Raw genomic sequence first — 11,410 nt, 5'->3', positions numbered from 1 at the left:
ATCTGTTTTTGCTTGCAGCTGATGTAAAATGCACCGCAATCGTACATTCATTTTGAAATTGCCGCTGACTAATCAAATTAAATGGAGTTGCACGAGAGTTTCGATGACATTGAAAACCAGTTGGACAATTTCATCATTCGCAAGAACCAGCAAAAATACAAAAAACCCGATTCCGAAAAGTCTGGCCCAAAGATTCATAACAATATACCCCTGACAATCTCGCACATTCTCCGGGTAACTCAGGATCCGGAAAGGGAACATGTTTTTATAACGTGTGATGCGAATGGTAACGCAGCTCCGATTTACTTTCGCACCTGCTTTGTTTATGGGTTTGTGGCTGGATTCGCAACCCACAATGAGTGCTTCAATAAATACATAATTGATGATGGCACGGGAAATCTGGAGGCGAGTATTGCCAAAAAGCCAGCCAACGGACAAGTAATAAGCTGTCTTTACAATGAAGCCGCTTCCCTGGTTTCCTCAGAGGCTTATAAACCCGTAGCAGAACGCTTGATGCGTCTTTCAAAGACCGCCTTGAAGTATATAGATCCCTCGCCCATAACGAGGGGCAACAGCCTCTTCCTGCGCGGTCGTCCAAACATCTTCAGGGGAAAGGTGGGCTTGGATGCCTTTGCGTTCTTCATCGACAGCGGTAAGGCCCGAAAGTTGGAAATCGGCTTTGCGGACCACCTATCAGCCTGGCACAGGAATCACAAAACTCAGAGTGCAAGAAACAAGTAATATTGGGTTTTTTCTTGTATTGAAATTTTACTGGTAATAAAAAATCAAACTTTAAATAAGGAGAATTTATGTTGTTTTTGCTCGGATGGCGGCACGCTTGCCGGTGACAGCCTGGAAACCTGACTTGATGCTGGCCACTGAGCAGCGAGAGCCGCAGGACTCGCACTGCAGGAAGAACAGACGCGTGTCCTTCTGCAATATCGTCTCCGGCGAGCGGCAGGTGTGACAGGTGACATACTCCTTGATGTAGCGACGCAGCACGTTCTCGATCTGTTTGGGCTGGAAACGACCCTTGATGATCAGCTGCTGGTTGCCGTCCATGGAGCCGCTGGTACCCAACTCGGCCAGCAGGAAGTCGAGCAGATGCTTGGGCAGGCGATGAAGCGTTTTCGCAATGTCCATGAAGTTGGCAAAGGAGGTCTTCTTGGTTCCCACGCGCAGCACTTGCGGCGGTCGCATCACGAACTTTGGCTTGCGACCGGCGGCCATGTCCGGATTCTTGTCGAGAATGATTTCGAAGACCCGCTTCAGCAACTCGTCGTATGTGTAGTCGCGGTCGGAACCAAACCAGGTGGAACTATTGTCCTCGACTGTAAAAGAAGCGAGACGTTAGATGGGTTAAACGACTTATTTCTACGATGGTTCCTAGAATAACAGAGTTAGTTTAATAATCTAATCTGTTTATATAAAATATTCTTGAGACTTTCCTTGTAAACTTCTGAAATAACATTTTTAATAATTTCTCGCATTTAAGCCGAATTAATGGATATGGATTAATAAAAAAGGTACAGTATTTAAAGACAATTGTTTGTTAAATAGCTTCTACTCATTCATTGCGAGCTTATAAAAAGAATAACCTGGGAAAGTGACCAATATCGCTGCATTACTAACTAACGACATTATGAAAGTCTAGCTTAAACTGATGAAACTGTGGAACACTATCCAATATCGCTGAATTACTAACTCTAGACTGCATAATAAAAGTGTATCTTAAACTGATGAAAATATGAAGCATATTCCATTATCGCTGCATTTCTAACTCTAGACATGATAAAAGCCTCGCTCAAACTGATGAAAGTGTGAAACATATTTCCATTAGTCACCGTACCATTCTCTTTGTCTTCGCTCCTGTCGTCGTCCAGTTTATCCGCGAACAGCTCGTCCAGGTCCTTCTTCTTGCTCTTCTTCTTCTTTTTGGCCATCGAGAAGTCCATGTCTAGATTGATCTCCTCCTCCTCGGGCTCCTCGGTGGCGACCGCATCCTCGCCGCCGAAGCTGGGGATTGCTGCCTCGATTTCGTCCATGTTGAAGGGCTTCTTCTTCTTTTTCTTCTTCTTGCCGAAGCTTTCCAGATCTAGATTATCCTCCTCGGCGGCGGCACCTCCTTCCGCCGACGCCTCATCCTGGGGATCCTCCTTCTTGCTGTCGTCCTCCAGACCCAATGCCGCGTCCAGGTCGAAGGTGGTCTTCTTCTTCTTCTTCTTTTTCAACAAAGTGGGATCGAAACCCTGCGGAATTCATGAGAAAGTCGGTATGGTAAAATCCGGATCAGGAAAACATAACCTCATTGTTCGCCCAGATCCCATACACAAATATGTAAATACACATACACACACAAGGGCGCACATGTACGGACATATGCGAATTTTCTTGGGAGGTTTTCCCCACTTCAAAATTGTTTTCTGCCGTTTTTTGAACTTACGTCTTCCGCGTCCATTGTGTTTATGCTTTTTTAATACTAGTTGACTGAAGATTAATTTTACTTTAACTAAAAAACTGCAATTGCATCAGCCAAAAGTGACAGCACGGCAACAGTATGACAGTGCTGGTAACAATAGAAAATACCCTCCGGCCTGAAAATAAATACCATTATATACCATTTCATTTGCAAGATATACCAATTGACTACCATACAATTTTAAAATAAATAGTTATACTTAAAATAAATATAAATGCTTTTAAAAATATAACCTTTATTAATAGAACCTATTTTAAATTTTTTATAAAACTTAAAAAAGTAATTTATGCTTCCTTGTGTGATATTGATTTTTGATTTATGATATATATATTTTAGAATGTATTTTTTTTAAATCTTTGTATTTCAAAAAATTTATCTGATGGATTCATGAGATTCCTTTTTTATTTATAATTTTTGAATAGTTTTGTTTATTTTTTAACAAGGCGCATTCCAAATTTTGTTTGTATCATAAATAATATTAATAATAATATTATTATTAATAAGGGGGCGTTAGAAACTATAAATACTTACACAACAATATAAAAAAGTTTTTAAACTATTCATTGAACATGTTGGTAACGTGGAAGTCCGTAAAATGAATTCGAAGAAAAAATTTAAAGCCGGTATAAAGTATACATTTGAATCTACATTAAGTAACGATCAACTACAATTTTAAAATTAAAAATATTTTTATCATCATAATGAACTAATTTTTAAAATAAAGTGACTGTCAACTTCTATCGCTTTTGTGAAATTCCTAACTAATATCACATTTATCTCCCCCGAAATTAACAAGCCTTTTATTTGTTTAAAATATATTTTATAGAAAATGGCAATACAAAATTTATTGGGGTCATTAATCTCTATTATCATTTTTATAATTTCAATAGTTACCGCTAGTAGCTCAACAAAAAAATAACGTGCATTTGCATAAAGCTCTCCAATCAGGAATAACGAACTACATAATCAGGTTTCAGCTCCCACAGCGTCAAAATAAGTAGAATTTTATAGATAGTGGTAAAAAACATCTCATCTTTAGAACATACAAGACAGTGAACAGTTACAGTATAAATGCTTTGAGAGTTAAGACTTTTAAGTTATTGAGCACCTTAAAGTAAAGAGATTTATTGCTCCAGCTAGGACCTGTGTCGAAAATCGATTCCTTTGAGGTTGGTTCGTTTTTTTTTAAAGATGGGCACTATTCGGTTTCGTCAATTCCGGGCCAACTCCACCAGCTAGTTTCTGCACCAGAATTCCCACTTCATAGGCAAGGCTATCCGTGTCCTGTGGTAAAAAGTTTAATATAGTGGAATTGTAACATCTATTAAGTGTTATAAAGTATTACCTCTTTGGTGGCTGCTTCGGCATAGACCCGCACTACATCCTCGGTTCCGGACGGCCGGACGAAGGCCCGACCCCTTTTGTAGTTGGCCACCACATTGTTGATTTCCGTCTGCAGACCCTCGGGTTTCACACACACTCGCTCCGCATCCGTGGTCTCGATAACGTTTCGATCCTGAACCTTTACCTTCAACTGCCGATTGGGCAGGTCTTTATACGATGAGATCCAGTCCTGGACGTCCCAGCCCTTGTGGTTTAGGATAGTTTCGACCAGTAGCATGTCTGAAATAGCGTCTCCGACCGTTTCGTTGATAAGATCAATGAGGAGCAACAATGTCTTGGCACTTTCTTTAGTTTCGGCAGCTTGGGCAATCGTGGCTTTAGCATTGTCACTGAACACAATCGTTCCGTGGCCGTTCGCCTCGAAGTAAACACCAATATCGTACTCCAAGGCCTTGTGATGCAGGTGCTTCACGCCCGTGGGAACACAGGAAACGGGGAACTTCAGTTCGTCGACTATGTAGTCGGTGGATGCTCCATTGGCATAGGCGGTTTGCACCAGACCCAACCTCAAACTAATCTCGGCCTGCTTAACCAGATCCATGAGGTAGCCGGCGATCAAGGTGGCTATGCGATCGCCATCCAAAAGGTGGAATTCGCCCTTGTCGTCGCTGAAGAAGTACACCACTCGATCGGCATCTCCGTCCACGCTAACACACCTCGTGAAGGGTTCCACCTCGGGCATCGATTTCGGCGGCCTTTGCTGGACCTTCACGTAGTCCGCACCGCAGTCCTCGTTGATCTTGCCGACACCAATGCCCTGGTTGATGACCGTCACATTCAGGGAACCCTTCATTCGCTTCATGAACTGCAACATTTTTCTGGCACCCACTCCATTGGCGCCATCGTATATTATGTTGTTCCGGTAGTTTCCGTTCTCCAGGCGCCCGTTTCGCAGCAGTTCAAAGGCCTTGATCAGTTTCTCGTAGTAGCCCTCCTCTGTGGGCTTGCCATAGGCCTCCTTGGTATTCGCGGCCACTACAAAATAGTGCAACATGGGCGTAGTCACTATTCCGTATTCCTTTACGTTTCCCTTAAGCGCTATCACTCCATCGGCCACCGCTTTAAGTAATCTCGGACTGTGGTATCTGTTGTCCATGCCCACAAACACCTGGGAACTTGTCGTCACATCGATGTTCTTGTCCTTGATGATCTTGGCCACCTGCTGCTCCAGTTCCTGATCGCTGACATTGACCAGATCGGTGGCTATCGCCTCCCAGCTGGCCTCCAGCATCTCTCCCTTGGGATCGACTAGCTTCACTCCGTTATCCGGTTCCGGATTGTGTGATGCCGTGATCATCACGCCAATAACGGAGCCACCACGATACCGGGATCGCAAGGTGGCCAGAACTCCCATGCGAAACATCACGCTGTCCAGGAATTCGGCTCTAAAAAAACAAAGTTATTACTGCTGGTGTAACTTAGTAGTCTGAGTACTGAGTAATCTTTATTATAAATAATTTCTAAGATTCGTGGTTAGATATGTAAGTAATCCATAATTGGGAAAATTCTTATACACAATTTAGTATTTCGAAATACAAGATGGTTTACAAAGTGACGAATCGCGAAGCTATCAGTGTAACTATCTGTTTTAACCATTATCTCTACAAAAGGTTGATAAGCCAATGGAAACATATGCATTGTTGAAACCTATAGTAAACTGCGGTTAGGCCTTATAATCAGGTCTATTTCATAGAATTTAGGGATTTGGTAGGGTAACCGCAAGATAAATAGTTGAAGTTATATGTATGTATGGAAGTGGTAAATGCAACATTAAATATTCATATATTTTGAAGTGTTCCCAAGTGTTTTTTTTTAAAAGCACAAGTATGTAGAAATTAAGAATTTCCTAGTTTTTATAATCGATTATGGCCAATGCAACTTGCACTTGCAGAACTATTTTGATTGCCCCGACTGTGGGCACATACATATGTTTGCGCCTATGCACATGCACGCCCCAACATACATACAAACGTAACTACATGGGCGAAAGAAGGGCATGTCCATTGATAAAAGGTGAACAATATCTATAAATAAACCCACAGTTCCAACCATACGGGGCATGCAATCGCCGTAGTTATCGTAAAATAAACAAGCCCTATTTGCTAATCAAATGCGGCCAACGTATGCAACGTGTGGGTGTTAGCATAATGATTATTGGCCAGAAGATCGTTAATTAAGACCACTTACTTGCCGCGAAAGCCAGCTGTTCCGTATTGGATGGGCTCCTTGGAAGTCTTCGGGTACATTTCCCTGGCGAACGCGTAGACGGTGCGCAGATTAATAGACATTTTGCGATCGAAGGTGGTGCAACTGGTCCAGAGCTAGGTGGCAGGTTCCGTCCGGTTTTTCCGGACTTTCGAAATTTACGAATTTCACAGATGTGTGGAATTTCTGCAGACGGGTGTGACCACTGAGCCCTAACACCGTTACACCCGAGGAATACATTTCCTGGGTGCCGCGTTATGGTCACACTTCGAAATAGTTTATAATAGTTTTTATTGATTTCCGAAACTTTTACATGTTTTTATTGAATTCGCTTCTAGAGTTTGAAAAGGCCCCACAAGTCGTTTTAACCAATTCTTCTCATGGAACGTCGGGAAAAGCCATATTATCGTAATCGTCGTTGGCGTTGACACCCAATTTGAATTTGGCGGTTATAGTTGCGGTCAAGATAATAGGTTTCTTAAATATTAACAAAAATCTTTTCTGACCCTTAATTTAAATATACAGATAAATCATTTAGCTTGATATTTTAAGTTAAATTGATAAGACTGAATTTAGATTACTCTGTAATTTTTAAAATAGAAATCCAATAGTTTTTTATTCCTCAAAATGTAACCCTACCAAAAAACAATCTAAAAACTGTTTAATAGAAATAGTTTTTTTTTTACCTCACAAAACATATTTGTATCCCAGCCTATAACTTAAGATGTTTGGTAGCCTAACCACTAACCAACAGAATAAGAAATAAAACCAACAGCTCATTAATTTTGTTATTTTATTTGTATACTTATTAGCTGTTGTAAAAGAGTCGGCTTACATATCCTAGGTACACTTTTTTGGACGGACTTAGTTGGTATGTACACAAAAAATTCTATATTAAGGCACAGGCAGTTTATAAATATAATTATAGCCTTGTTCAGATATTTTCGGCTAAAGGGATCTGATATTTTCGGACGGAAGGGATCTCACTTTATACTTAAAAATATTTGGAATGTAAAAAGGTTGATATGTTTCTCTTTGTGCTAGAGATGCTTGTACAATTTCAAAATTTTACCGAGTCTATTGACTCACAATATTGCCACTAAGGAGCCCACGAGGAGCAGGCCTACGGATAATGCCACCTGGGAGGCACCGGCGTAGCAATCGGTGATGCGGCGGGCCCGCATAAAATCGCTGCCCAAATATGAATCGTAGCGTCGCTTGTTGGGTGGAATGACTTTTAACTGCCGCGTGGCGTCCTGGAAGATCAGATCGTAGTGACCAATCGGCGAGGAGAACATGCTAAAGCTAAAGGCGTCCACTTCCTTTCGGCCGTACAGTTGTTGGGCATAGGTCAGCAGGTTAATATAGGCATTCATCTGGGTCTCGTTGTAGTTAACTCCTCCACGAGTCACGACAGCATTAGCTTTTACCTTGCCCAGATTGCAACGTTTGTAGTCCTGAATCTCGGCTCGGGTACCATCTGTGCACAGAAGCTCGAAATCGTCGTTTAGGGCATTCCTAGCCCACCATTCCTTGCGCTTGCCGCCCGTGCTCTCCATCACGGTGGTGTGCTTCATAAAGGCCACATGACCGCCGCCTTCCACCAAACACCGGAAAGCACCCGTATGTCCGTAGTAATCCTCCGAAGCATCGCGACGACAGTATCTGTAGCTAGTTCCATGGCACAGATCGCACATGCTGTCATAGGGCACTCCGGTGTTGTATTCACTGCTAATTGCACCCGGCACACATGACTTGGTGAAGTACTCCGCGGCAGCCCGAACCGAATCGCATCCGTACGGGCGAATCCAGCCGTTCGAGATGAACAGAGCCATTGGATATGTCCAGCCCGCGGCAGTATTGATGCCCGTGTGGCAGGTGTTCTTGCCCTTCAGGTACGTCAGCTCTGTATCCGGATCCTCCTCCTTGGCCACAGCCACCACATAGTACTCGGGCTCACCCAGATTGTACACCTCCGACATGAACGGAATCAGATCGTAGTTCAGACCGCCAGTGTAGACATCTCCGGCATCGAAAACGGAAATATCAGCCTTTCCCGCTTCGATGAACTGCATGCAATTTATGTGAGAGTGCATCTTCTTGCAGATAAGTTCCGGTTTCAGGAGGTGCGCTTTCAAGGCAGTCTGTAAGGTTGGGAAAAGGATCAATAAGACTACCTTCCTTTCATTGAATTGCATTTAAACTCACCCTCATCTTGATGCATTTCTCCAGTTCGTTCTCCGAAGTCACGCAAAGGGTCATCGCTGGAACTGGGCACTCACGAATGCCGTAAATAAAGTTAATGGCAGGTCCTAAATACTTGGTAAAGGACTGATCATCTTCAGGAATGACCGTAAGCGCCCGGCTTGAGTCCTACAATTTAAAGGATACGTTATATTTATATGTTTCATCACAAGAAGTAACTACCACAGACCTGGAACAGCAAATTCGGCTTGCCATATCGTTTGGACTCGAAGATGCGGAATTTCTCATACAGAATTGAAGTGTTTGTCCCGTCCTGCGGGTTTCTCTCTGAAGAAAAACTACTGTCTAATCTTTCGTTGCGGTACTGATCGTATTGATTTTGTGTTCTGTAGGGGTCATTATTGTCGTATTGGTTGTAGGGGCCTGATTGACTCTGATCGTTGAAATTGTTGCGGCTGTTGAATCCTTGTCCTCCCTGCCTGCCCTGCTCATCGCGGGTTCCATCGGAGTACAGCTCCGCAATGCGTTTCAAGAACTGCTGATATTGCTTTCGATCGCCGAAGCTGCGAGCTGAAGATGTGACAATGGCATCTGCGGGAACTTGGCCCCAATTACACTGCCGATAATCGTTGATGGGTGCCCGACGACCATCGCGACAGAGCAGCTCAAAAGTGTCGGGCGACAAGTTTTCTAAAAGCAATTCCGTTGAAATAAGTAATGAATTCTCAATAGGTCCCCATTAACAACTTACGGAATTCGATGGTCTGCAGCATTTCAGTAACTGTGGAATGGCGCAAAAAGGCCACATCTCCCTTTTCCAGCAGACACTTGAAGGCGCCTTCGTAGCCAAAGTAAGGATCTGTTGACGAACAACGTCCCCCAGGGATTTTGCCAGTGCAAAGCGTACATAGTCTATTTTCAGAGGATTACTCGTAAGTTAAGGCTTTTAAAATAACATTTTCTTTGCGGCTTACTTATCAGAGTTGTCGCCAATGGGATTGTATTTGTCGGATAGGGAGTACACGGCACACGAATCGTTGAAATAGCTGGCAGCTGTCTTCACTTGATTGTTGCAATCCACAACTTCCATGCCACCCTCTCTTTGGAGCTGTCGAGTTATGGGATTGTTGTTATTATTATGATGTTATTATTAGATAATTGACATATTACATATGATAACATTTAAAATGTATATTCATACATTTAATTTGAAATTGGTTTGGTTTGAGTAGTTTTAGCACCCGTAAAAGTAATTTTATGCGTAAGTATAATGATTTAAGAACCAGCTTACGGACTTTCGAAGCATTTAAACTACAAAACCCCTATGCAAGATATCTTTAGACAATAAAAAAATAAATTCCTAAAATATAACTCCTAATTTAATGTTATTTTTTAAACTTATTGTCTTGTGAAAGCGATTCTCACCGTGTGAATGGGAACAATCCAACCGGCCAGACTGCCCACCCAGGGGAAGCAGACCCTCTTGTTCCGCATGTCGTGGAGATTGTTTAGCTCCTGCAGCGATCCCTTCTTGATCACGGCCACGGATTGGTACTCCGCGAAGCCGCCCTCCAGTTTTTCCTGCATGATGGGGATCAGGGAGTTGTACCGACCCGCCGTGAAGACATCTCCTGCGTCCAGCGAAGTTATGTGGGCCTTCTCGCGATCGATGTGATGGATGCACTCATCCGCACTGTAGGCCATGAAGCAGGTGAGATTTAGGAACACCTCGTCGAACAATGCCCGATCGCGTTCGATGGCCACCGTGAGATTCTGGCACTTGTACTGCTCCGCCTGGCTCTTGGTGCACCAGATGATTCTGCTGGTTTTGTGCTCATTATAGTGATGTTGTGCTGTAAGAATGGTTTACGAAAATACTTGGAGTCATGCCAACGCCCTAGAAATCGCGGATATCGTTATTCCGCCAGCGAACTTACCATAAGCAAGGGTTAAACATAAAGCGCCGGCCAGAGCCACAAAAACGAGGCTCCTAACCATTTTCAGGATATTAGTTATTTAACTTAAAAGACCAATCTTGAAAACAATTACTCAAACAATACACCACACCCAAGCCCAGCTCAAGATAGCCAGTGTTACCGCGCAGAAGAAAATACCAACAATTCTCAGAAAAAATACCAACAGGTCATTACAGTTAATGTAATTGATGTGCCAATTGATTGAAGAACAAAATAAAGAAACTAGTTAGAAAAAAATTAAGGCGGCTTAAAATAAAACTAAAATTTCTGTGCTACCCCCATTTAATATTAATTTACTTATTTTGTATCTTAATTTCAGATATTTGCTTGCATATTTCCACCATTCTTATTAACGAGTATTTACTGTAACTTACCACGAACACACCACTCTGGTGTGACCTTTCATGCGGTGTTTTTTAGCGAATTACGACCGACCAGGTGTTTTGTGTTTTATAATAACAAACCGAGAAATTGTTTAAAATTAAAATATACAATTTTACTAGCTAAATGGCAGCTCTACGTGGGTGGAGATTCGTTGGCTTCGTGTCTTGCATCTTTGGAGCTGTGGGACTAACCCTGTACCCAGTGATTGTGGACCCGATGCTGAACACCGAGAAGTACAAAACCCTCCAGGAGTACAGCAGAATTAAGAGAGATGAGCTGCAGCACATTAAAAGGCAGTAAAATCCCCGACTCGATACTCTATTTGTACATTTAAAAACCCAAATATGTGTATTTTCGTTTACATGATCCCCTGATACAATGTACATATTCTAAGCTATACGAAAATACAAAATAGACTGTGTTGATGAACGCATTGCAGTCGTTACTTCAATAAGAATCATTTAGTTTGTTTTGGTATATGAAATACTAATTTTGACCATTTTAATATGTTATTTAATATATACAGTCCACTCAAAACTGAGAAAACGTTTTTATTCCACATCAGGCTGATTATCAAATAACGCATGAGTTAATTTTTTCTTGTTAAATGATAGTTTTTTAATAACTTTAATGAATCTGCCTAGAAGTGGTTGTTGTTTCTTGTCTAAACTTATGCCAGTGTAGAGCTTGAGTAATTTGTTAAATTTCTTGTAGAAATCTTCAAGTCTACAATTATTGTCTCACAAAATTCAAACCT

General features: G+C 42.1%; 5 protein-coding genes across 5 annotated transcripts; 2 read left to right on the top strand and 3 right to left on the bottom strand.

Annotated features, from left to right (window-relative positions):
• Window positions 1–7: 7 nt before the first annotated feature.
• Window positions 8–806, top strand: LOC119554825. The gene has a single exon (XM_037865899.1). The coding sequence runs from the start codon at window positions 82–84 to the stop codon at window positions 739–741; it is 660 nt and encodes a 219-aa protein (XP_037721827.1). The 5' UTR covers window positions 8–81; the 3' UTR covers window positions 742–806.
• Window positions 742–2,582, bottom strand: LOC119554824 (eukaryotic translation initiation factor 2 subunit 2). Its single transcript, XM_037865898.1, has 3 exons — window positions 2,444–2,582; window positions 1,850–2,249; window positions 742–1,331 (listed from the first exon to the last, which is right to left on the bottom strand). Exons 1-3 carry the CDS (start codon window positions 2,456–2,458, stop codon window positions 808–810), a joined length of 939 nt encoding a protein of 312 aa, XP_037721826.1. The 5' UTR covers window positions 2,459–2,582; the 3' UTR covers window positions 742–807.
• A 909-nt stretch (window positions 2,583–3,491) lies between these two features.
• Window positions 3,492–6,300, bottom strand: LOC119554639 (phosphoacetylglucosamine mutase). Its single transcript, XM_037865635.1, has 3 exons — window positions 6,071–6,300; window positions 3,825–5,268; window positions 3,492–3,763 (listed from the first exon to the last, which is right to left on the bottom strand). Exons 1-3 carry the CDS (start codon window positions 6,169–6,171, stop codon window positions 3,665–3,667), a joined length of 1,644 nt encoding a protein of 547 aa, XP_037721563.1. The 5' UTR covers window positions 6,172–6,300; the 3' UTR covers window positions 3,492–3,664.
• Window positions 6,301–6,867: 567 nt separating this feature from the next.
• Window positions 6,868–10,371, bottom strand: LOC119554539 (melanotransferrin). The gene is made up of 7 exons (XM_037865497.1): window positions 10,231–10,371; window positions 9,719–10,146; window positions 9,268–9,401; window positions 9,045–9,205; window positions 8,523–8,983; window positions 8,297–8,461; window positions 6,868–8,232 (listed from the first exon to the last, which is right to left on the bottom strand). Exons 1-7 carry the CDS (start codon window positions 10,289–10,291, stop codon window positions 7,174–7,176), a joined length of 2,469 nt encoding a protein of 822 aa, XP_037721425.1. The 5' UTR covers window positions 10,292–10,371; the 3' UTR covers window positions 6,868–7,173.
• Window positions 10,372–10,658: 287 nt separating this feature from the next.
• LOC119553625 lies at window positions 10,659–11,110 on the top strand. The gene is made up of 2 exons (XM_037864095.1): window positions 10,659–10,707; window positions 10,773–11,110. The coding sequence occupies exon 2, from the start codon at window positions 10,777–10,779 to the stop codon at window positions 10,951–10,953; it is 177 nt and encodes a 58-aa protein (XP_037720023.1). The 5' UTR covers window positions 10,659–10,707; window positions 10,773–10,776; the 3' UTR covers window positions 10,954–11,110.
• The last annotated feature ends 300 nt before the right edge of the window (window positions 11,111–11,410 follow it).

The sequence above is a fragment of the Drosophila subpulchrella genome, chromosome 3L (genome assembly GCF_014743375.2).
Source record: "Drosophila subpulchrella strain 33 F10 #4 breed RU33 chromosome 3L, RU_Dsub_v1.1 Primary Assembly, whole genome shotgun sequence".
In the NCBI taxonomy this organism is placed as follows: domain Eukaryota; kingdom Metazoa; phylum Arthropoda; class Insecta; order Diptera; family Drosophilidae; genus Drosophila; species Drosophila subpulchrella.
The sequence above is the reverse complement of the archived record's forward strand: the minus strand, read 5'-3'. Positions and strand labels throughout refer to the sequence as shown.

What these genes read in the sequence shown, in the direction of transcription:
- LOC119553625 (XM_037864095.1), top strand. Translation starts at nt 10,777, where the DNA reads ATGGCAGCTCTACGTGGGTGGAGATTCGTTGGCTTCGTGTCTTGCATC.
- LOC119554639 (XM_037865635.1), bottom strand. Translation starts at nt 6,171, where the DNA reads ATGTCTATTAATCTGCGCACCGTCTACGCGTTCGCCAGGGAAATGTAC. An exon ending in ACAGCTGGCTTTCGCGGCAA is followed by an intron (nt 5,269 to 6,070) that starts GTAAGTGGTCTT and finishes TTGTTTTTTTAG; the next exon opens with AGCCGAATTCCTGGACAGCG. An exon ending in CCGAAGCAGCCACCAAAGAG is followed by an intron (nt 3,764 to 3,824) that starts GTAATACTTTAT and finishes TTTTTACCACAG; the next exon opens with GACACGGATAGCCTTGCCTA.
- LOC119554539 (XM_037865497.1), bottom strand. Translation starts at nt 10,291, where the DNA reads ATGGTTAGGAGCCTCGTTTTTGTGGCTCTGGCCGGCGCTTTATGTTTA. An exon ending in GCTGCAGACCATCGAATTCC is followed by an intron (nt 8,984 to 9,044) that starts GTAAGTTGTTAA and finishes AATTGCTTTTAG; the next exon opens with AAAACTTGTCGCCCGACACT. An exon ending in AGCCGAATTTGCTGTTCCAG is followed by an intron (nt 8,462 to 8,522) that starts GTCTGTGGTAGT and finishes TTTAAATTGTAG; the next exon opens with GACTCAAGCCGGGCGCTTAC.
- LOC119554824 (XM_037865898.1), bottom strand. An exon ending in GAGCGAAGACAAAGAGAATG is followed by an intron (nt 1,332 to 1,849) that starts GTACGGTGACTA and finishes CTTCTTTTACAG; the next exon opens with TCGAGGACAATAGTTCCACC.
- LOC119554825 (XM_037865899.1), top strand. Translation starts at nt 82, where the DNA reads ATGGAGTTGCACGAGAGTTTCGATGACATTGAAAACCAGTTGGACAAT.